The following is a 23156-nucleotide window of genomic DNA, read 5'->3' on the forward strand; positions in this document are numbered from 1 at the left end:
CGTAAGCTATTGCCAACAGAAAAACAAATTAATTTTAAAGGTTCTGCTGCTGTCTTCCTTTTCGGAAGCCAAACCTGGGGCTCACCCCCTGCATAATAGCTTCCAAGGACTCTCCAAAAAAAGTCCCTGCAAAAGTCTGCTTCTTCAACTCCGTCGTCAACATAGCCTCCACTCAAAAAATCCAAGTTGAATCCAAAGCTGTCCAATTCCAAGATATCCTCAGCTTCCCCTAAAATATCTTCAGATCAGAGTACTTTATCTCCGAAGATACTTCCTCGGGTCTGATGCTCTGTTTCTATAGATCAAGTTCCATCTAGAATCCCATCTCCCTTCCCTTGAGAGACGGCGGTCCAAGTCGCCATCTGTTGTTTCATCTCATTCTTCCAGGAGTCTCACTGAAGCTGATATGAATAGAATGATAAGGAAGTTTCTCTCGATGCTGATATTTATGTGGGTTCTCCCTGCTCTGACCTCCTTTGGTCAGGAAGTTTTCACTAGCTCTACCCCTCCAATGTCAGCCTCTTCTCCGATTCAACACTTCATTTTGGAGTACCTGCATCTGAGTTTTCAGAGACCATCTGTTTCAGATCTGAGAGGACTGGTGTCCTCGGATCCGAAGATTTCTCTGAGTTCCCCAGCTCTGATGAGTTTGGAGCAGAGTGGCTCTCTGAGCCAAAGTGCCCAGAAAGGATCTGAGGTGTTGGAGTTGACTCTGAAGTTTTCAAAGCCATCTCTGCCCCTTGGAGCTCAACCATGGACAGCTCGACTCTGGCCTGTGCCTTAGGTGGATTGTTTTTGGTGCAGATGGAGCTGATGGGACAGAAATGTGGCTTCTCAGCTGCATTGGCTTCCTTCTCCCTGGGATGGTCTGTCTTTGAGGTAGTGAAGAGAGTTTTCTCTGTTTTGGCAGGATGGTTGTGCTCTCCTCCCTCAGATCTTCCTTCAACGTCTGATGTGAATATGTGCCAGGAGCCTCGCCATTCGTCTCCACAGGGACAGCCAGTTCATTCCTTCTAGACTACCCAGCAGGGTATTACACTGTCTTACGACACTTCACTGGAACATCCCACTGAGGAAATAACCCAGAAGAGAAACTGCAAAAGGAGCCACTTAGCTTCCCCTTGGGAATTTATCACAGAAGAGACAGATTTCGACAAAGGGGAAGGATCCTCTAGATCATCACCAAAGACGTCTCATTTGGAGACATTCTGGAAATCCTCAAGCAAAGGGGTGGCTGGTTCTCCCAAAATCCTTCCCCCAGGGGAATCAGTGTTTCTGAGGTGTTTGGATCTGGCTTGTATACTTCCTGGATAACTCTGACCACTGATGAACCCATTGATTTTATCTCTCAGCAGGCGTGGAAGGAACCTAATGTGGTTGAACCTATCCCCAAGAGACCAGACTGAATTCTAGCACCTCCAATAGGAAGGGAAGACTGGAGCAAGGGAGTACAAGTAGGTGCCATGGTCATGGCAGTGGCCATGAAGAAGGAACTTGCAGAACAAAGTTCCATTGTCCATCCCCCTAATAGAGAGTCCAGGGCTTTGGACAGGTTTGGGAAGTGTGTCTGTGCTTCAGCGACTTTGCTCTTAGGTCAGTGAACTACTTGGCTTTATTTCACAAGATTACAAAGTGATTTGATTAAGGAATTGTCAAATACTCTTTCAGAGACCACAACTGCAGAGACTCCAGCTTCGCTAGCCTTGCAATTGCCAACCCTTCATTCCATCTCAAACTCATCCATGAGGCTTATCGCACATACAGCTGAGGGTACCTCAAGGGCAGCTAGTTCAGACATCTCAATAAGGAGACATGCCTGGATGTGCTTGCGTGATTTTTGTGGAGCCCTTCAAGTCGTCTTTCGTCATTGCTGCCTTTGATGGATCTTCCTTGTTTGGCCCAAAGTGAAGGACACACTCTCCAGGTACAAGAAAGATGGAAAGACCCTCTCTGTTGTAGGAGTACGTTTCTTAACCCCTTAAAGGACCTTTTCTAGGAACCAGTGAGGGGAGGATGGAAAAGTGGTTCAAGAAATCTCCGGGTCCATTGCAAGATCCACATAGAGATGGTTCCCCCAGAAGCAGAGGGGGGAACGCTAATGGAAGATGCCGCCCATGCGCAGAGGTGGTCCACAAAACCATGGGTCTGGAGACACTTTCCCTGACCGGCCCTACCAGCGCTCCTGAAAGGAGGCCCATTGTCCCCATCAGGAAGCAATCGGGGGTTGTTTTATCTCTGCACCAGAGATTCTGGCTAGATATCACAAAAGACACGAGTGCAGAGGATTATTTCCAGAAGGTATACCCTTTTCCCTTCCACCTCCACTCTCACAAAAGTTTCCCAATGTTCCACCCAATCAGAGGAAAGCAGCAGCACTGGAAATACAAACGCTACTAGAAAGAGTCATCCAAGAAGTCCCAAAAGACCAGAAAGGATCTGGAAACTTACTCAGTATTCTTTTCAGTGCCAAAGAAAACAGAGGAATGGAGACCAATTCTCGGTCTCAAACTTGAACAAGTCAGTTGGACATTCAGAGTGTCAGATGGTCATGGTTCAGTCCATCCTGCCATTCTTAGGCAAGGACAGTTGGATGTGCTCATTAGACCTTCAAGATGCATGCTATCACATAAAAATGAACAGACGGTCCAGAAAGTTTTACATTTCCTGGCTCGGAGCCAGTCATTATCCATTCTAAGCCCTGCCCTTTGGTCTCACCACAGCCCCCAGGGTGTTCACCAAATGCATAGCAGTGGTGGCAGCTGACTTGAAGACTGCAGGCATTCCGGGTGTTTCCGTATTTAGATGACTGGTTTATTACTGCTCCAACCAGGCATCTACTCATAATAGTAAGAGACTAAGTACTCCAGACTTGCTCCCTTCTGGGGATTACAATAAATTACAGGAAGTGTCAGTTGCAACCATCTCAAACACATTTCATAGGAGCAAATTTCAGTACAGTAGCCGTGACATCTTCACTTTCCCTAAACTGAGTACAAACATCAAGATTCTAGGTTGCAAAAATTATTCACAACACTAAAATTTCAGCCCGTTTGATACTTCAACCTTTATAGTCAATGTCAGTGGCCATAATACTTGTTCCCCTGGCAAGATGTATGAGAATTCTTTAGTGGATGCTAGCGCCCCAATGGTCAAGACTTTATTAACAGATGTTAGTTCAAATTAGGATCACACAGGCATGCAAGAAATACCTTTGGTGGTGGATAAGGGCAGATCAAATTTTACAAGGCCATCCGTTCATTATCATTCAATCCAAGGCCATAGTGACCATGGGCACATCCCAGGATTGCCGGAGCACTTCCTGGGGAAAACAGTCCAAGGCACTTAGTCTCCACAAAGAGGCCAATTTGCATATAAATGTCCTGGAGATGAGAGCAGTGCTTTTAGCATTGCAAGCTTTTCAGGATGGTTTACCTCTGTTGACAATTGTGATCCAAATGGACAATATGTCAGCTGTTTGGTACATTAACAAACAAGGAGGACTCTGGTCTTATCCCTTGTCAAAAAACACTCAGAGGGTGGCAGTGGGTGATGTCATTCAGCCATTTTCTCATAGCAACACACATTCCGGACAAGTCTAACGTGATAGCAGATAAATAGAGGAGGTCCATTCTATTACTTCATGAGTGATCTCTCAAAAATTTACAAAAGCGATCTTCTGTCAGTGGGGCCAGTCTTGCTGCATTCTTTTTGCATCTCCCCTAAACAAGTGAAGCAACTGTTTTGCCTTAATCCCCGCAACAGGGGAATCACCGAGGGACGCTGTATTCCAAGATTAGTCCTCCGGTCATCTCTATGCTTGTCCACCAACCCCATTGATTCCCAAGTTCCTACAGAAAGCTGGAAGGTTGAAGAGTGAATGCATCCTCATTGCACCTTACTGGCCTCAATAGGTCTGTTTCCCCTTCCTTTGGCCTCATCTTCTTTACCCACCCTGGATTCTGGATCTGATTCCAGACCTACTGTTTCATCCAACAGGCATATCCAGACATTTCAAAATCAAGCTAATGACATGGTTTCTCCACTTATGTTAAAAGCCAGACAACCTGTACTCTCATCCCTTGTACATTTTATAGTTTTATCTTCCTGTAAAGCTTCCACTAGGAAAATCTACAAGAGTAAGTGGAAGAGGTTTGTTTGTTGGACGCATCAAAAACATAATCGATCCTTTTTCGGCCCCTACACAAAATGTCCTAGAATATTTGGCAGAGTTTTTTAATGAAGGAGCTAGCTCCTTTACCATTGAAGCTCAATTGGCAGCAATCTCTAACTTCCGTGCTGGAGTTGACAATTCTTCTTTAGCCTGTACTAAGATATGCAAGGCTTTCCTAAAAGGAACAATTTTATTTAGACCACCTTATAAAGATCCTACTCTTCCATGGGATTTGAATCTTCTATTGTAGCCCTTAATCCATTCACCATTTGAACCAGCAGAAAAATGTGATCTTAAATTTCTGACTTGGAAGACAATATTTTTAGTGGCTATCACCTCTGCTAGGAGAATTCCAGAACTCGAAGTGTTATACTCTAAACTTCCTTGCTTGATTTTGCATAAGGATAGTGTAGTTAAGAACCAATCCTTCCTTCCTTCCAAAGATGGTGTCAGAATTCAGTATCGATCAATCTATTTACTTGCTCATTTTCTTTCCAAAATTCGAAGATAAAGGTGAATATATGCTATATTTTGCTGGATGTTCATAGACAGTTGTTTCTCCTTACACAGAACAAAAGACATTAGGAAATCTGATTAGTTATTTATATCCTTTGCAGTTAAATTAAGCAAATCTTTTACAAATGTGACATTGGCAAGCTGGAGTATGGACTGTATAGCCTTTGTCTGTAATAAATCGGGGATTTTATTATCAAAACCTGCAAGAGCTCACTCTATGGCAACTTTGTCAGTATTTTTATCCATTCATGCCATGGATGACATATGTGCAGCTGCAACTTGGGCTAATCCTCATACTTTTATTGCTCATTACAAATTGGATGTGGTCTCAAGGGGAAGAGCAGCCTTTGGTTCAGCTGTGTTCAGGAACATCCTTCCTTAGAGTTCACGTGGGATATGAGGTAGCTGGGGACTCTGTTCCAGTGGTTGAGGAATGAATGAAAATTGACAGCATCAGATAAACAAGTTATGTACTTAACATAGCATTCAATCTGTGTTACCCATTTTCATTCTTCCTCAACTCCCCACCCACCAACCCTCAACCTGTGTCATCATAGACTTTTGGAAGAATGAAATGCTATAAGACACCACAGTGTATTGTATGGAGCTCCAGATATTGGTTTTCTTTGTTAGGAACAATATTCTAATATTTAGCATAATCATCTAGCAAACAAAATCTGAGGTATGTTAGGGAGTTGGTGCATTATGAGTAGGGAGGAGCTCGAGAGTTTCTATTGGCCACAAGTTATAGTAATGGCCGAGTAGGATCCGAGGTTCGGACCCGAACCCAGTAGTTCAGGAAGAATGAAAATGGACAATACAGATGGAATATTATGGTAAGTACTTAACTTTGTTTTATTGTAATCAACTATTTTATTAGCTATTTATATGGATTTGATGGACGAGTTTTGTTTGTTAAGTAGCCCCTAAAGACTAATGAAAGTGTACTAATTACAGCATGCATGGTATATGTTTTTGAGAGTGTACAGTTGGTAGTACAAAATGAAATAGATGCTCTACTGGTTTGACAAAAGAAGGTGGCGGGAGTAAGATTGATAATTCAGGTTGTGAGAACCTTTTTCCAGTTATGATTTTTAAAAATTATGCCACTCGGACTATTAAGAATTGTTGTAACAATGCTATTTAGACATTTAACAATTGTTGCAATACTGCTATTCAAACCAATTTTGAGGTTTTGGTTAGTAGCTCTCACTTGATAGATATTGGTACCCAGTTCATTGGAAGGTGAAGGTAATGTTTACAATTTCTGCAGTTTAAATAGACAAGTATGTATGGAAGGCTGTTCTTCCATCATTTTTAGAGAGAACTAGACCATCTAGCCCAAATAATGGGTCTGATGATGTGACTGTAATTTTAACTGAGAGTAATGAATGTAAGGTTAGTATTAAAAGTGCTGCTGGTGTTGTCTTATTTAATGCCCTTTGTATGAGGTGGATGAAGTGGATTAGTGCCATTTAGTTAAGAGAAGGAGATGTAGCAGCGCTCTTGGAGAAAACTCAATAAAACTAACTAATGATACTACTATTAGTACAGGCATTACTACCAGGATCACTACTACTTAATTCCTTGGTAGAGAGAGATGAGCCATAATTATAGGAGATGCATTGTTAAGAGGTATAAAGAATATTCTCCTTAGGATTCAAAAAAAGCAGATGACAGTGTCTTGTTTGGGTGGCTGAAAGTGGGGCATATAAGGGACAGTATTAAATTATATAACAGCTAGCCTAGCACTTATGAACCTGTGAATTTAGTGTAGCAGTATCAATATTTTTGAGTCATTGCACTTACACATCTAATGGGGGGAGTATATTTATATTTTAACTAAGTTTACTTCTGTATTAATTTTAAGTGATGGAACAACAGAGTTTGACTGTGAAATTAACAATTGATGGTGTATACAAGAATGTGGCTCTTTTGCAGTCTGTTGCTGGGAATGGAAATTTCTGTTTTGCTAGCTGTGCGGGGTATACTTGGAATCAGTGCTTGTTCATGGTGGGGTATAAATTCCATTTAATTTCACTGGTATTCAAGGTAACAGCTGGTAAAAATGTCAACTGTATCAGGGTAATGCCACCTCCTGTTGCAGTCATGAGACTGAACTGGTATGTATTCTTTTGAGAAAACTCTTCTTAATAGCAGAGTTAAGAACTTTACTGATTTTGACACCACTTTGTTTCCTTTCTTAGATTATAGACATGCAAAGCCTACATAATCTGACCACAAGAACAATATACTTATTTTGGCTAAGTAATGAGTAGATGGGAGCAATAGTTGGGATGTGTTGGGATTATTTCACAAGAATTGTTGTATTTTAAAGTTTTATGTTTGGAGTGTTTGAAGGCATTGTGCTGTTATCCTACAGCAGCAGCTGAAGGCCCAATTCTCACCTGCCTGTTTCTTCTTTTTCCAGTGCTTTGGAATCAATTTGTGCAACAATCATGGCGCACCGTCCCTATTGGAAGGGTCTGCAGAACTTTTGTAAGTATATTTGTGACAGAGGTTGTTCCTATCCTGTGCATAGAACAGATGTCCTACTTTCTAGACAGAGTTGAGACTATGGGTTTTTTTGTTGTTGGTGTTTTTGCATTCCAGACTGCTCAGTTGTGTGGGAAGCAACCTGTAGTGAGATTTGCAATAAGCCTTGCTTGAACCAGTCTCCTCCTAAATGACCATGACAGTACTCTTAAGTAATAAATACAAAAAATGTATGCATTCATTCTCATGTTAATTTACTCCTTGTGAAGTATAACATTTGACTGAAAATGTCTTTATGATGATAGCTTTCTAAGCCCCATATACCCTTTGATTTCATATTAGATGTGGTGTTTTAACTGTGGTCATGATACATTTTTGGGTTAGTCCACTGAGTGATTTGTTTGCAAAAGATGCAAAAAAATGTAAGCTGTAATGTGTGTGTGTGTGTGTGTGTGTGTGTGTGTGTGTGTGTGTGTGTGTGTGTATATATATATATATATATATATATATATATATATATATATATATAAATGTACACACAGAGAGACATACACACAGTTTATTTATTTATTTATTTATTATTTTAAGTTTTAAAGAAACTTACTATCTTGGCAAATTTTAGACTTCAGAATTTGTTTTCTGGTAACTGTTAAAACTTTTGGGGTCATGATTTCAAGTCCTGCACTGTAGAGACCACAAATGCAGACTTGCATATACCATTTCCTTTTTTTCCCCTCCGGTATTGTGATCTCATAGTTGTAAAATTATATATATATATATATATATATATATATATATATATATATATATACACATACATATATCTATATCTATACATGTATTCGGGTGTGTTAAGGACTTGCCCCTCTGCAAAAAAAAAGTTTAAAGGAGAATAGTGATGATCAATAGTCACACTTCTGTATGTTTTTTTTCTTTTTTAGTTTTTTTAGACGTCATCTTTGTGAGTTCTGACCTCAGTAGAGAGTCTTGTTTTCTTTCTAGTCTCTTGAGTTAGTAAGCGATAAGAAATACACCTTTGGGGAAAAAAAGTGCTTTCTGGACATTAACACATGTAAAGCTATATGTAGGAAGCCTTTCCAGTGTGAGAATTTATTTTTCACATCAACAAAGAAGCTTAAAAATAAATGCATTCTTTGTCCATCTTTACTTAGAACATAAGCCCCTCCTACTGTAGAGGTCATGAATTGTATTTTATTAGTCACCTGGACTTGGAAGACCAGGCATGGTGACCTTTTTCAGAATAACAGCCACAATGTAGACTTTGTAATATACACATACTTAAGTAATAAAAGTACTATTTATACCTTGTTGAATTTGGTTTTTGTAATGATATAAACTGTTTAAAGGCTGGAGAGCTCACTAAATACTTGAACTCTTGCAAGAACGTAAGGAAAGCACCAGTTTGTGTTTAGTTGCTAAAGTTAGCAGATAAATGGCTCTGTCACTTTTTGTTTGCATGAGTTAGCAGTTAATTGTTTTTACGTGCTTTGTTATTTTTTAACTGTATCTTGAGGTCAGCAGTACTTGGAAGGCTCGACATAGACTCAGAACATCTGGTTCAACTTATTTTAGGTTTTTGTTATGCGTTTTCAAATGCAGAAATAGCTGATGTAAAATTTCATGTTTATAATATAAATTATGTCTTTTCTGTTGCATTGTTGGCATGTTGAGTGATTCTGTGCTGCAGTATCCAAGTACATTTTCGGAGTCAATCTCAAGTCAACAAACAGTTACTTTTAGAATAATCTCCCAATAATGCACAGCACTGTGTTGATAGCTTGTTTCTTAGCAATTTGGAAAGAAGTGCCCCCCCTCCCCCCCCCCCAAGCTGCATGCAGTTGTCAGTGTAGGCACACAAAATAAGTATATCCCCATGTCAGTTATTTTGTACTGTTGTAACATCTTAAAACTCACCAATGCCATTTTGACTATTGCTGTATTTATTTTCTAGGTTCCAGTAAATTGTGAAAGTTGTGTAACCCTACATGATCGCTCAATCCCCCCCCCCCACCAGTCCCTTCCACTTGAATTAGCATCTGTATTATACCCAAACACCTCTATCTTTCCAATAGAGCTAAATACCTACAGTTAGCTTCATCATTGGAAATGTTTCCATGACCTCCTGGTGTAAATAAAAACTTCAATCTCCTCTTATAAATACAGTCTGTCACTCTCACTTTCCTTGTATGGCATTGAGTTATATTATACTTTTTGTACTAGCTGCTATTTCTCATTATTCATAGGTTCATAGGTAGGTACTAGGCTATCAGCCCTAGGGCCCATACAAGCCTAGCCAAAAAATGTACCTTGGCTTTCGCCACCCAAGAAAATTATTTTCCTGTGCCCCTGTCGAGCAGAGCCACAGAAGTGATCCCCGGGGTGAATTTCCCATTTCCCATCCAATCATCAAGATTTTTCTTGAAGAGTGCTAATTCATGTAGTAAGAGCTATCCCACTACACTATAATGTACTATTATATTGGACATCTCTCCTGTACAGCATTATATTCTGCTTTTTATTTTGTTATTACCTTCTATTTTTTACTACTCTTGTATTAACTGCTACACCTCTGCATTACCATGTATCATTGTATGTATTTGTATATCTGTAGTACTAGTTTGTTTATATGGATCTTATATCATTGTAATTGTATGTCTTGTAGTACTAGTTTAAGTTCATGTGGAGCTTATCTCCCCTGGCCTCCACTAAAAAAGGACCCGTGTCCAGTCAGACTTTCCTGGTGAACAAATGTAAAATAAATTGTGCCTATAACCATAAAAATCTCCAACATACACAAAATGAAAGATGTTTGCTGCTTTGGCCTAAATCATTTGAATCCTGCCCCCCCCCCCCCCCCCACACACAAAAAAAAATATTAAAAAAAAACTGTTGCTGAGAAATTCAGAGAGAACCTTAAGTAAAATGCTAGTGATTTCTCAAAGTTAAGTTAAAAAGAGAGAGAGAAGGTTTGGCCAGTGTCACAGAAAGCCTAGATCTAGGATCTCTTGTGGTCACAGGTGTGCTGGTTGCATGTTTAGATTTAGACACAGGTCTTCCACTTGAGGTACTCTGCAAGATTTGATTACTTGTCTTTCTTTTCACATTGTCTAAATATTTCTATGGTGTGAGCTCCTTGCTAATTTTCAGATTCATTTTTGATTATTTAAAAAGTCTTCACAGTTTTCTAATTGAAAGCTCTTCACTATATTTAGCTTTATAACAACATTCCTTAAGTTGTACTTTGGTATGTTAGCATTGCCAGCACAGTTAAAGCAGTCTGTCATTGTTCTCTTCTGTGCGGTAAACACTTCAGTAACTGTATCCATGTTTCCTATACAAATACATAGGTGGTATATATTTTGGCTATGTATACTTATGAGCAATATTTTCTTTACTGTGTTTTTTGAGTACTGTATTTGTGTATATTACATATTGCTCATATGTCAGATTTGTTATAGTTTGTCTTTAAGTATGCCTTTGACCTGGATCACAGCTGAAAATGCAATTAATTAATATAGACTTGTTTTATTAATTGAACCTTGAGAGTGTTAGAGGTGTGTTCCTGAAGATGGTATATCTTCTGCATTTTTTGTTAGTATTCATTTCATCATATATTTGAACCTTAAAGTTTTACAAGTATATTATTTCAGGTTGTACATTTTTATTATATTCTATATAATGTTATTTCCATTAAGATTTGTATTTGTTACCATATCATTGTCATTTATGCCTTTGGCCCAGATTGTTGTTGAAAAATGTCCTTGGACAAAAACTCATCTACTTGGTTAACAAATTCAAGTAAATTAAATAAGTGCAAATAAAAGCATATTTTGACCAGCCCACCTATATAGTTCAAGAAAAAAAAAAATAAGTAAAAATAAAAATGTCATCAGGCATTGTCTTCTTGTCAGTGGAGTAAAGTCTTCCAGTAGACCTCTGCTCTTCCTAGGATGAGACACTTGAATGTTATTAATCTGTAGCAGGCACTGTGTAACCCTTACTTGCTTAAATCAAAAATATATAAGCGCCTAAATCAAGAGAATGACTGCTTCCAGCTTTTAAAATTATATGCTGATGTTGCACTTCATTGAAAAGTTTGAGAGCACCAAGTTCACAATTTTAATGTTATTAGTTGACTAGATAAACTAGGTACATGTTCCACTTATCAGGAACAAATTGATCACAAGCTGAGTGACTTTCTCGGGTCATAGAACTTTGCAGCTGGATTTCAAGATGACTCAATAACAGTTATTTAACCCTTTGCCTATTACCGTCAGATTCATGGGCATTTGTTGCTTCCTGAAGTCTTTACTAACAATAGACACTGCCATAAACTCACTGTTCTCATTACTTTATATCTTTGGTTGTGTTCTTTCCCTGCTGATACATTCGGTAAAACTCTATAACATTACCCATTCTAATTGTTTATTTTAGTCTGTTTATTATATGTGTTGTTAATTTCATTTCCGTATCTGGGTTGCTGCTGGAATAAAGATCAATACAATACATTGGTTAAGAAACTTAAATTATTATTTTACATATGAGATCATTGCAGCAACAAACCGAGTAATATATTAATGCCAAAATAAAACTTCATGAGATAACCAGTGACTTCTGTAATATTGACTGTTGGCATTTAAAACTACATAACAGTGTCACAGGGGTTAACCCTAGCAGAATTTATTTTGTACTTTAATTCAGATTCAAAAGATCCATTTCCTGTTTTTACAGTTACATGGCCAAGGGGGAGAGTAAAATTTAACAAGTCAGAATCCATATAATATCATCATCATCTTAGGCAGAAATTTATAGCTGAAATTTGTCCCTGTGTAGGTAACACACATCTACTTGCTGAGGCTGTTTGCATGTGGGTTCACCATAATTTACTACACTTTAGATGTTCTTCGTGTTTCACTGTTGCAGTCATTACATTTGGGTTTTCTGCCTGCAGGCAGCCCTCAGCCGGCCTGATTATCAAAGTCTTGGGTCCTGCGTCGGATGCTGTCTCTTCTTCCATGACGGCAGGTAGTCAGGGATATAAAGCATGTAGCTGATGCCATTACACCAGTCTTTTTTGCCGTGCAGTGCCCGAAGCAGAAGCAGTTTGCAAGTGCTGGTCGGCCAACTCCTGAAATTTTCTTTTTCGAGTTTCAGAACCAAAGTCTTCAAAAAAGCTAAGTACCCCGTTGGGGATCCTTTTCCTTGCTCTAAACCGATGTCAGTAAAAGTTAACAATTGTATTACCTGTGGAAAGCAAATACCTCATAAAGATTTTCATTCGTACTGAATTCCTTGCCTAGGCCCAAACCACAATGTCCCTCGCTGTCGGTTTTGTGCCTTATTCAATCCTCAAACTATTCGTCGTCCGTCCATTTTTGCAGCAGACTATTTCGGTACTTGGTTTAATTATCCAGAAATGGCTTTGGTAAGCCGTCCGACTACTGACATTCCGAAAAAATGTAAAGATAAAGACAGAGACAGACCGCATAGGTCCAAAGCTGCCGATGACGCTTCTGTTAAGCTAGTCGCCAGTTTGCTAGTACTCAATGAGGTGCTTTCGCAGCCCCTGATGCACGCTGCTTCACATTCGCAGGCCTCTACGGAGACCCATTCGGAGTCCGGTATGCCGCAAGATGCTTCTTCGACTATGGAACCTGCGGATTTCTCTACCTTGGATGGGTCCGGAGACACTGGTAAGGCACCGGCTACTGAGGGTGTATTCAGGCCTACGGACTTGCATTTCAAACGGACGCCATCTTATTTTTCAAGGCCTAAAACTCGACCCACGCTTTGAAAACCAACGTCCAAACCGCATGGACAGGCCCATATGCCTAAAAAAGCAAGTGATAAGAATGGCTGAAGACCTTATTACTCTAATTAGGGGAAGCCAGCCTTCTCCCTCTAAATGACCTAGAACTGATTTTCCTTTTGATTCTTCTGATCAGGATTCTGAAATTTCTGTTTCTTCTGATGACCAGGATTTGCCTTTATCTACCTATGAGTTTTCTGATGCAGAGGACTCCATACCCTCTGCTTCCCCTCCAGAAGATTTTTCTTTTGGTGAAACCTTGCACCCTCTTAGGGAGCTTTTCCACTGGGAAAGCCAGGATTACTCTGACTCCAAAAAGAGGCTTAAGGAATTCTTAATCCTACCTCAGCACAGGCCTTTAGCTATCCCTGCTGTACTGGACATTGTAGGGTGATGCCTTCTTGGAATCTAGCCTGGCCTCAGACACTTTACCTCCAGTTCCCAGTAAACCTGACGGGTATTAGAGTACCTGTCTCTCACACGTTCCTCTTTAAGAATCCTACTGCACACCCAGAGACTATTTCACAGGAACCCAAAGGCTTTAAGGCTACTACTGACAAAAACCCTACCCCTTCTGATAGAGATTCCAGGGCCCTGGACAGATGGGGTAAGAAGGTATGCACTTCTGCTACTCTGGCCGTTAGGGCCTTAAACTGCCAGTTTCATATGTTAAAGCATCGCAGTATATTCTACTACTTAAACAGAAAATGATGTTGATTGCTGACTGTGCTGAAAATAAGGAATTACAGGATGTAATGCATTCTGCTGAACAAGTTGGTAAACATACTTTGCAATGTGTTTTTGACTCTTTAGAAGCATCTTGCAGGACTGCTGTCATTGGGTCTGTTCTTAGAAGGCATGCTTGGCTTAAGGAGCAAAATTTGCCAGATAATGTTAAAGCTAAATTACTGGATGCTTCCTTACACCAAGACCGCCTGTTTGGCAACAAAGCAGAAGTACTTAAAAAGGAGGAAAAAGCTAAATCTATGCAAACTGTTAAAGATTTCCTGCAAGTACAGCCTCCCAGATTTAGCAGGCATTGGCCTTCTAAGAATTGGTCTTTTCCTTTCTCTTCCAGGTCTTCTCAGTCCAAAACCCAGGAACAGCAGACCACCTAGGCTACAGTCTCAAGGTACTCACGGGCCTAAGCAGTGGAGGGCTCCCACTTCCAAAGCTGGAAGTAGTAAGACATCCCCCTATGGTAAACTGTCACAAAGCCCTGCTCAACTGTCTGTTCCCTTAGGGGGAGAGATCGCCCTGCATGCAAAAAACTGTGAACTCATTACCCAAGACAAATGGGTTTTAAATATAGTTTCCCAAGGATACAGATTCCACTTCCATTCCTTACCAACTACAAACGGTTGGCCAGACCTACCCCCAAATCAGTGGGCAGAAGCTCAACAGCAGGTTTTCTCTCTTCTAAGTATCAGGGCTATTCAGCCTGTCCCAGCAGAGGAATGGGGACAAGGTTTTTACTCAAGACTTTTCCTGTTACCCAGAAAAGTCAACAGCTGGCATCCTATCCTAGACCTGTCTATTCTAAACACCTTTTTGGTAATCCCAAAATTCAAAATGCTAACTCTTTATCAGCTGCTTCCCATGCTAGGAAAAAATGCGTGGTTGGCAACATTGGACTTAAAGGAAGCTTACCTGCACATCCCAATAAGGGAATCTTGCAGAGTGTACCTACACTTCAGAGCAAGCTACATGCACTATCAGTTCTCTGCACTGCCCTTTGGCTTATCTGTTGCGTCCAGGGTATTCACAAAGTGCCTAGCTCCAGTCATTGCATTCTGCAGGCAAAGAAATATTCAAATATACCCATACCTGGACGATTGTCTAACTCAGAAAGCCAGGACATACTATTAAATCATCTGCCATTTTTAAAGAAACTGCTGACCTCACTGGGGTACACCATAAACGAAAAGAAATCTCACTTAGTACCCTACCAATTGTATTCCTGGGAGCAAGCTTGAACACAACTTCCCAGATGGCCTACCTCACGCCAGAGAAACAAGTTTATTTGACAGCCTACTTCAAACTACTGGCCCCAAAGACCCAGCTAATTGCAAGGAAAATACTGCAAGCCCTGGGGTTCATCGCCTCTTGCATCCTACTAATTCCATATGCAAGACTGCATATGAGGAAACTACAATGGTATCTAAAAAGCCTATGGTGTCAACATTCTCAGGACCTGGAATCAATGATTCCTATCATTCCTTGTTTAAAGACAGAGTTCCTTTAGGGGGCAGAGGCCTGCTACCACAACAAGGGACTGCCATTCACTCTACCCCCTGCCACCCTAACGACAGACGCATCAGACTATGCATGGGGGGGCTCACTTGGCAGGGCAGTGCATTTAGGGCAAATGGAACCCGAGTCAAATGCACCTGCATGTCAATCAAAAAGAAATGTTAGCTGTACTGAATTCCCTGACAGCCTTCAAGGACCACATTCTTCCAGGACATTTATTGGTAAAGACAGACAACACCACTGTTATGTGGTACATAAGCAGGGGGAACCCACTCGTACCCTCTCTGCAGACTAGCCATGGCTCTGTGGAACAAAGCCTTAAGCTACCAAGTGCACCTACAAGCTTAATACCTGCCAGGCAAGCTAAATTCACTGGCAGACTACCTAAGCAGAAATCTCATGGACCCACACAAATAGAAACTGGAACCAAAGATCTTCAACATTTTGAGAAACAAATGGGGGAGCCCAGAGATAGATCTGTTTGCCTCCCCTCGGAACTACCACTTGGACATATTCTGCACAAGGACTCCCCACAGACAAGTTTGGAAAGTGGATGCCCTGTCCTTCACCTGGGAAAGCCACTCAGATGTTCTTCATCTCACATTGCTGCAGTCCTTACACTTGGGTAGTCCACTGTCCTCGGTCGGCCCGAATATCAAAGCATTAGGCTGACGTCGGTCAAGGCGCTTAAGACTGACATCAGGACGTCAGGGTACAAATGCGCATGACCGACGTCATATCCTCAGTCTTTTTTGCCGCATGGTCCGATGCAGAAGCAGCGTTGCAAGTGCCGTTCGGCGTTCTGAAATTTTTCGAATTCGGAGTTTCAGACCGAGTCAAAGTTGGCTAAGTACCCCGTTGGGGAATATTTTAGTTTTTTCTTGCCTCAGTGGTTTACCGGATGTCAGAAAAAGTGAATAACTGTATTTCTTGTGGGAAGCAGATACCGCATAGAGATTATCATACTTTGTGTATTCCTTGTTTGGGGCCTGAGCACGACGTTGTTGGGTGTCGCTTTTGTGCTAGGTTTAATAAGCGCACTATTAAGCAGAGGTTAGATTGTGCCAGGTTGGTCTTCGGGAAGCGGTGAAATTACAATATGCCGTCGGATGCTCCGGCCGCTTCTTCAAGAAGCGCAAAGACAAAGCAGCTAAACCCAGGCAAGAAGAGTCGTCCGTACCGGACGCCGGTTCTTTGGAGGCGTCGGTGGAACCGGTGGTTCCACCGGAGGCTTCTCTGGAGTCCCAGGGGGAGACTTTGATATTGCAGGATGTGGCCTCTCAGGAGGCAGGTCAGGCTGAAGGGGCTTCTCAGGTTACTGTACTCCCCTCCCTTCCTAGGGTGGTTAGGCCCTCTCCTTCTGTTTCCAAGGCTTCTCCCAGAGGCAGGCCAGGTTTAGCTTCTGTTGGTGTCACTCCTAGTTCTTCAGGATCTGTGCCCAAGAAGCACATGCTCAAAATGGCAGAAGATTTAATTACTTTAATTAGAGGCTCTTTGCCCCCTCCTGATAAGAGGCCTAGGGTGGAACCAGAGTTGGGGAATTTTGAGCAGGTTTCGGATGTTTCAGAGTCTTCGGCTGAAGACTTGCAGGAGTATTCTCCTTATTCTTATTCTGATGTGGATGATTCTACTCCTTCTGCTTCTCCTCCAGAGGATTTTTCTTTTTCAGAGACTCTTCATTCTATGAGGGAACATTTTAAGTGGGAAGGTCAGGACTTCTCTGATTCCAGGAAAAGGCTTAGGGAATTTTTGCTTTTACCCCAGCATAGGCCTTTGGCTATTCCTCCTGTTCTGGATGTTGTGGAAGATGTGTTTGCGGAGGCTTCACTTAATCCTGATTCTTTGCCTCCTGCTCCTGTTAAGCCGGACAGGTAATACAGGGTGCCTGAAGCTCATAAATATTTGTATAAGAGTCCTAGGGCAGACCCAGAAACAGTTAGTCAGGGACCTAAGGGTGTCAAGGCCTCTGTGGTAAAAAATCCGGTTCCTCCAGATAAAGAGGCCAGAGCTTTGGATAGATGGGGAAAGAAAGTCTATACTTCTTCCACCTTAGCTATGAGGGCTTTGAATTGCCAGTTTCACATGTTGAAATATCAAAACTATCTTCTTTCTCAATTGAAGTCTAAGGTAGATGCTCTGGCGGAAGGCATTGAGTGTAAAGAATTGCAAGATTTGGTACATGTTTCTGAACAGGTGGGTAAGCATTCTTTGCAATGTGGATTTGATGCTGTACAGGCCTCGTCTAGGGTGGCTGCCACTGGGTCAGTTCTTCGCAGGCACGCCTGGCTGAGGGATCAGAATTTATCTGACCATGTTAAAACAAGGATTTTAGATGCTCCTTTACAGTCTGATGTATTGTTTGGTTCACCTGTGGAGGCAGTTTTAAAGAAAATGGAGGACAAGGCTAAGTCTATGCAGACTGTTAAAGATTTTTTGCAAGTTCAGCCTCCGAAGTTTAGTAGGAATTGGCCTGCTAAGGGGTGGACGTACCCTTCTTATGATTCACAGTCTAGGGGAAGATCTAGACGTAGTAGGGGTAGAGCTCAGGGCTCTTTCAGACCTAGAACAGGGAGTTCACCTGCACAGTCTTCGGGTGAGGGCAGGGGCCAGTCCTTTCGTAAACAGGCCCAATGACCTACCTTTTCAGCTGCCAGAGCCTTCTTGTCTGGCAGCACCTTTGGGAGGAAGGTTGGCACTCTTCAAAGAAAATTGGAATTTGATTACCCAGGACAAATGGGTATTGGATATTATACACCAAGGTTACAGGTTTTATTTCCATACATTGCCTCCTTTCAAGGGCATGCCAGACGTTCCTCCTCAGCAAAGAATAGAGGCTCAAAAACAAATTTCTCTGCTGCTGCAAATAGGGGCCATACAGCCGGTCCCTCTGCCAGAAGTAGGCCTGGGATTTTATTCACGCCTGTTCCTAGTACCAAAGAAGGGGAACACGTGGAGACCAATTTTGGATTTGTCTATCCTCAACACTTATCTGGATATTCCCAAGTTCAAAATGTTGACGTTACAACAACTTTTACCTCTGCTGGGCAAAGATCACTGGATGGTGACTCTGGATCTCAAGGAAGCTTACCTTCATGTTCCTATCAGGCTAAGTTACAGGAAGTATCTGCGTTTTCGAGCTGGGACTTCTCATTATCAGTTCTCTGCATTGCCCTTTGGCTTATCTACTGCACCCAGAGTGTTCACAAAGGTTCTGGCTCCAGTGATAGCTTTCTTCAGGCTAAAAGGAATACAGATTTATCCTTATTTGGACGATTGCCTGATTCTGGCCAAAGGAAGGGACGAGCTTCTTCATCATTTACAATATGTGATAGCAGTGCTAAGATGCCTGGGGTATTCTGTGAACGAAATAAAGTCCAGTCTAGTACCCTCTCAGGACATGTGCTTTCTGGGTGTGAGACTGAATACAGCATCACAGATGGCCTTTTTGACCCCGGACAAACAAAAGAATCTTTCACTTTACTTCCATCAATTGTCTCATCTGTCCAGGCTGACTGCAAGGACAGTCCTTCAAGCCTTGGGGTTCATGGCATCTTGTATTCTGGTGCTTCCCAATGCCAAACTACATATGAGGAAGCTACAATGGTATCTCAAAATGTATGGACTCAGCACTGCCAAGATATGGACACTGTCATTCAGATAATACCTTGCATTCAAAAAGAATTTTTGTGGTGGGCTCAGGAATGTCACCTAAACAAGGGACTCTCTGTGACCCGGCCAGAGGCGAGTCAGATTCTAACGACAGATGCCTCAGACAAAGCTTGGGGAGCTCATCTAAATGGAAAGTGGATACAAGACACGTGGCCTGCCAGACTACAACATCTACATATCAACTTGAAGGAGATGTTAGCAGTCCAATTTGCATTAATAGCTTTCAAGGATTTACTTCTTCCAGGGCAGGTGTTGGTTCTAACAGACAACACAACTGTCATGTGGTACATCAACAAGCAAGGGGGAACACATTCTTATCCTCTATGCAGGCAAGCAATGATTTTGTGGGAGACTGCTCTCAGTTTACAACTCAATCTTCAGGCAAGGTTTCTGCCGGAGCACAGAACTCCTTAGCAGACGTGTTGAGCAGGCGAATTATGGATCCCCACGAGTGGAAATTGGATCCTCATGTATTTCAGAAATTGACAGTGTCATGGGGAACTCCAGACATAGATCTGTTCGCTTCTCCACTAAACCACCAGCTGCCAAAGTTTTGCACAAAAGGTTTCATCCCACAGCTTGGAAAGTGGATGCTCTTTCTTTCAATTGGAGCAATCTTCATGTGTATGCCTTTCCACCTCTGCCTCTCCTCCCAAAGGTACTCCTAAAGGTCAGACAGGACAAGCCAAAGATGATTCTAATAGCTCCAGATTGGCCTCGACAGCACTGGTACCCATTACTGAGAAGTCTGGTTCGGGAGCCTCCATGGCCTTTGCCTTGATTCCACACCTGCTGTCTCAAGAGAACAGTCATTTACTCAATGTCAAACTTCACTCTCTTCACCTAACAGCCTGGCATATTCTGTTTTAAACCCTGGAGGGTCTCAGCTTCCGCAGCAAGTTTTGAATGTTATTTTGGAGGCCAGAAGGCCTAGTACAAGGAAAGTATACGCAGATAAATGGAAGAGATTTTTATTTTGGAGTGCAGCAAAGGAATTTGATGTTGCTAAGCCTAATTTAAGTGTGGCTCTTCAATATCTTGCTGAGTTACTGGACAAAGGGTTGTCCTTCTCTTCTATTAAGATTCATGCTGCAGCAATTTCTGCTCACTATGACTGTGATCCACCTTTGTTTTCTCATCCTTTGTTTAAGCAATTCCTTAGAGGGGCAAAGAATGTAAGACCCCCACGTAGAGCTCCTACTCCTGCTTGGGATCTCAATTTTGTGTTGGAGAAACTCACTCTACAACCTTTTGAGCCTGCAGCTACTGCTGAGTTGAAATATTTATCATGGAAGACTGCTTTTTTGTTGGCCATTACCTCTGCGAGAAGGGTTTGTGAATTACAGGCCCTTATGGCAGTTGAGCCTTTCTTAATTTTCCATAAGGATAGGGTATCTTTACGTACTAATCCTTCCTTTTTGCCTAAGGTGGTTTCTAGTGTGGCTTTAAACCAAACTATTCATTTGCCTACTTTTTATGCAAACCCCAAAATAAAGGGAAAAGATTTTGCACACCTTGGATATACACAGGCAGTTGCGATATTATTTGAGCAGAACTAAAGGGTTCAGGCAGTCTCAGCAGTTGTTTGTTTCTTTTGCTTTGGGTTCTCAGGGCAAGCCTGTGTCAAAACAAACTATTTCTAAGTGGATTGGGTTTTGCATTGCTTTCTGTTATTCCCATCATGGTAAGGAAGTTCCAGCTGGGATTAGGCCTCATTCCACTAGAGCTACTGCCACATCTACAGCTTTTTTAAGGGGGGTGGCAACTAAAGATATTTTGGAGGCAGCTACTTGGAGTTCAGTGCATACTTTCTCTAAGCATTACCACCTTCCACTTTACTCTAAATCTAGGGCTGGGTTTGCCACTGCTATTTTACAGGGCATTTTGGCAGCTCCTACTACTTTATAGTTTTGCCATCCTCCCTTACCTCTGCTTTGGGATTCTACCCAAGTGTAAGGACTGCAGCAATGTGAGATGAAGAACATAGTACAGTTTTGTACCTACCATAAATGTAGATGTTCAAGATCCACATTGCTGCAGTCCAATTTACCCTCCCTCCTTCCCCTCTGTTGTTAGAGGCGGTTGTGTGGTTTGGGTTGTAAATATTGTGCATATTGTATATATATTGTTCATATGATTAGTGCAAGGGTGGTTGGTTGTTTTTTGCTGTCTTTTGGTTTTGACCTTTCTGTTTAGGGTCTTCTGACATCTGGGGCAAGAAAAGACTGAGGATATGACGTCGGTCATGCGCATTTGTACCTTGACGTCCTGATGTCAGTCTTAAGCGCCTTGACCGACGTCAGCCTAATGCTTTGATATTCGGGCCGACCGAGGACAGCGGACTACCCAAGTGTAAGGACTGCAGCAATGTGGATCTTCGAACATCTACATTTATGGTAGGTACAAAACTGTACTTTTATACCTTTCCCCCCTCTGCCTCTCCTCTCAAAAGTTCTGCTAAAGATCAAACAGGACAAACCAAGAACAATTCTCATTGCACCAGACTGGCCATGCCAACACTGGTACCCCCTCTTGCGCAGTATGTCACTGCTGGAACCATGGCACCTGCCTCAGACCCCTTCCCTGCTGTCCCAGCAGGAGGGCCAGATTCTGCACCCCCAGCTTTAAACCCTGAACCTTGCAGCCTGGCTAATTACTTGAGCTCTCCAATACCATTCCTCAGTAGGCAAGTGCTGGATGTCATTCTGGAGGCAAGGAGGCCTAGTACTAGAAAATCCTATGCTGAAAAGTGGAAAATATACTGTTCCTGGAGCCAGACTCGGTATGGGCACAGTAGTGCCCAGCTTACTGCATATTCTTCAATACTTAACAGAGATGCTCCACAAGGGCCTTTCCTTCTCATCTATTAAAATTCATGTCTCAGCCATTTCAGCACATTACAATACTGAGCCCACCCCTCTTCTCTCACCTCCTGCTGAAGCAGTTCCTCAGAGGGGCCAAAAATTTAAGACCACCCAGAAGACCCCTACTCCAGCCTGGGACCTTAACTTTGTACTGGAAAAGCTCACTCTACTTCCTTTTGAGCCAGCTGCAACTGCAGAGTTGAAATTCCTTTCTTGGAAAACAGCCTTCCTTCTAGCCATCACTTCAGCAAGAAGAGTGTCTGAATTGCAGAAGGCCCTCATGGCAGTGGAGCCCTTCATCATCTTCCATGCAGACAGGGTGTCCCTCAGGATCAACCCTTCCTTTTTGCCCAAGGTGGTATCCAGTGTGGCCCTTATTCAGTCCATTCATTTGCCAACCTTCTTTTCTAATCCACAGAACAAAGGAGAACGAATACTTTACTCTTTGGACATACACAGACAACTTCGATTTTATTTGAACAGGACTAATCCTCTCAGGAAAGCTGAACAGCTGCTAGTTGCCTTTGCTGCAGGGGCAGAGGGGAAGGCCATTTCAAAGCAAACCATTTCTAAGTGGATAGGCCATTGCATTCATTTCTGCTGTAAGCACCATGGAAAACCTACCCCACAGAGGATAAGATCACATTCCACCAGGGCTGCATCTACTTCAGCAGCCTTTCTCAGAGGTGTTCCTACCAGGGACATCCTAGAAGCCACTACTTGGAGCTCTGTACATACCTTCACCAAGCATTACCACTTGCTTATGTTTTCTAAATCCAGAGCTGGTTTTGCCACTGCAGTCTTGCAGGGCTTAATAACCGGTCCTAATGCTCTCTAACTGCCTCCTCCCTTCCTTGGCTTTGGAAATCTACCCAAATCTAATGACTGCAACAGTGAAACACGAAGAACATAGTACAGTTGTGTACACTTACCATAAATGTAGATGTTCGAGTGTATTCACAGTTGCAGTCCCTCCCTCCAGCCCCCTGACTTCTGTTGCCTATATCTTTCTTTTTGTTTACTGTATTTTAGCTTTCTGGTGTATTTGCTTTTTTTTGGAGGTGTAACCTTGTATATAATTGCTTCCCATTATGGGGGGCACCTGACATCTGGGGCAAGAGAAACTGTAATGGCGTCGGCTGCATGCTTTATACCCCTGACTACCTGACGCCATGGAAGAAGACAGCATCCGACTCAGGACCCAAGACTTTGATAATCAGGCCGGCTGAGGGCTGCCTGCAGGTAGATAACCCAAATGTAATGACTGCAACAATGAATACACTCGAATATCTGCATTGATGGTAAGTGTACACAGCTAAACTTTTTGCTGATTCTTTTGTTCTTGCGACTGCATCAT

General features: G+C 42.1%; 1 protein-coding gene across 5 annotated transcripts in view; it reads left to right on the forward strand.

Annotated features, from left to right (window-relative positions):
* The window catches only part of HDAC6 (histone deacetylase 6), a 1533697-nt gene that overhangs the window by 690067 nt on the left and 820474 nt on the right, over window positions 1-23156 (forward strand). For all 5 annotated transcript variants that reach the window (XM_044080374.1, XM_044080376.1, XM_044080377.1 and 2 more), the window contains exon 15: window positions 7119-7186. In XM_044080374.1, coding sequence (XP_043936309.1) covers window positions 7119-7186 — 68 coding nt within the window. The remainder of the gene's footprint in view (window positions 1-7118; window positions 7187-23156) is intronic.

Source organism: Protopterus annectens, chromosome 8.part0 (assembly GCF_019279795.1).
Source record: "Protopterus annectens isolate FY-2018-M chromosome 8.part0, PAN1.0, whole genome shotgun sequence".
NCBI lineage: Eukaryota > Metazoa > Chordata > Ceratodontiformes > Protopteridae > Protopterus > Protopterus annectens.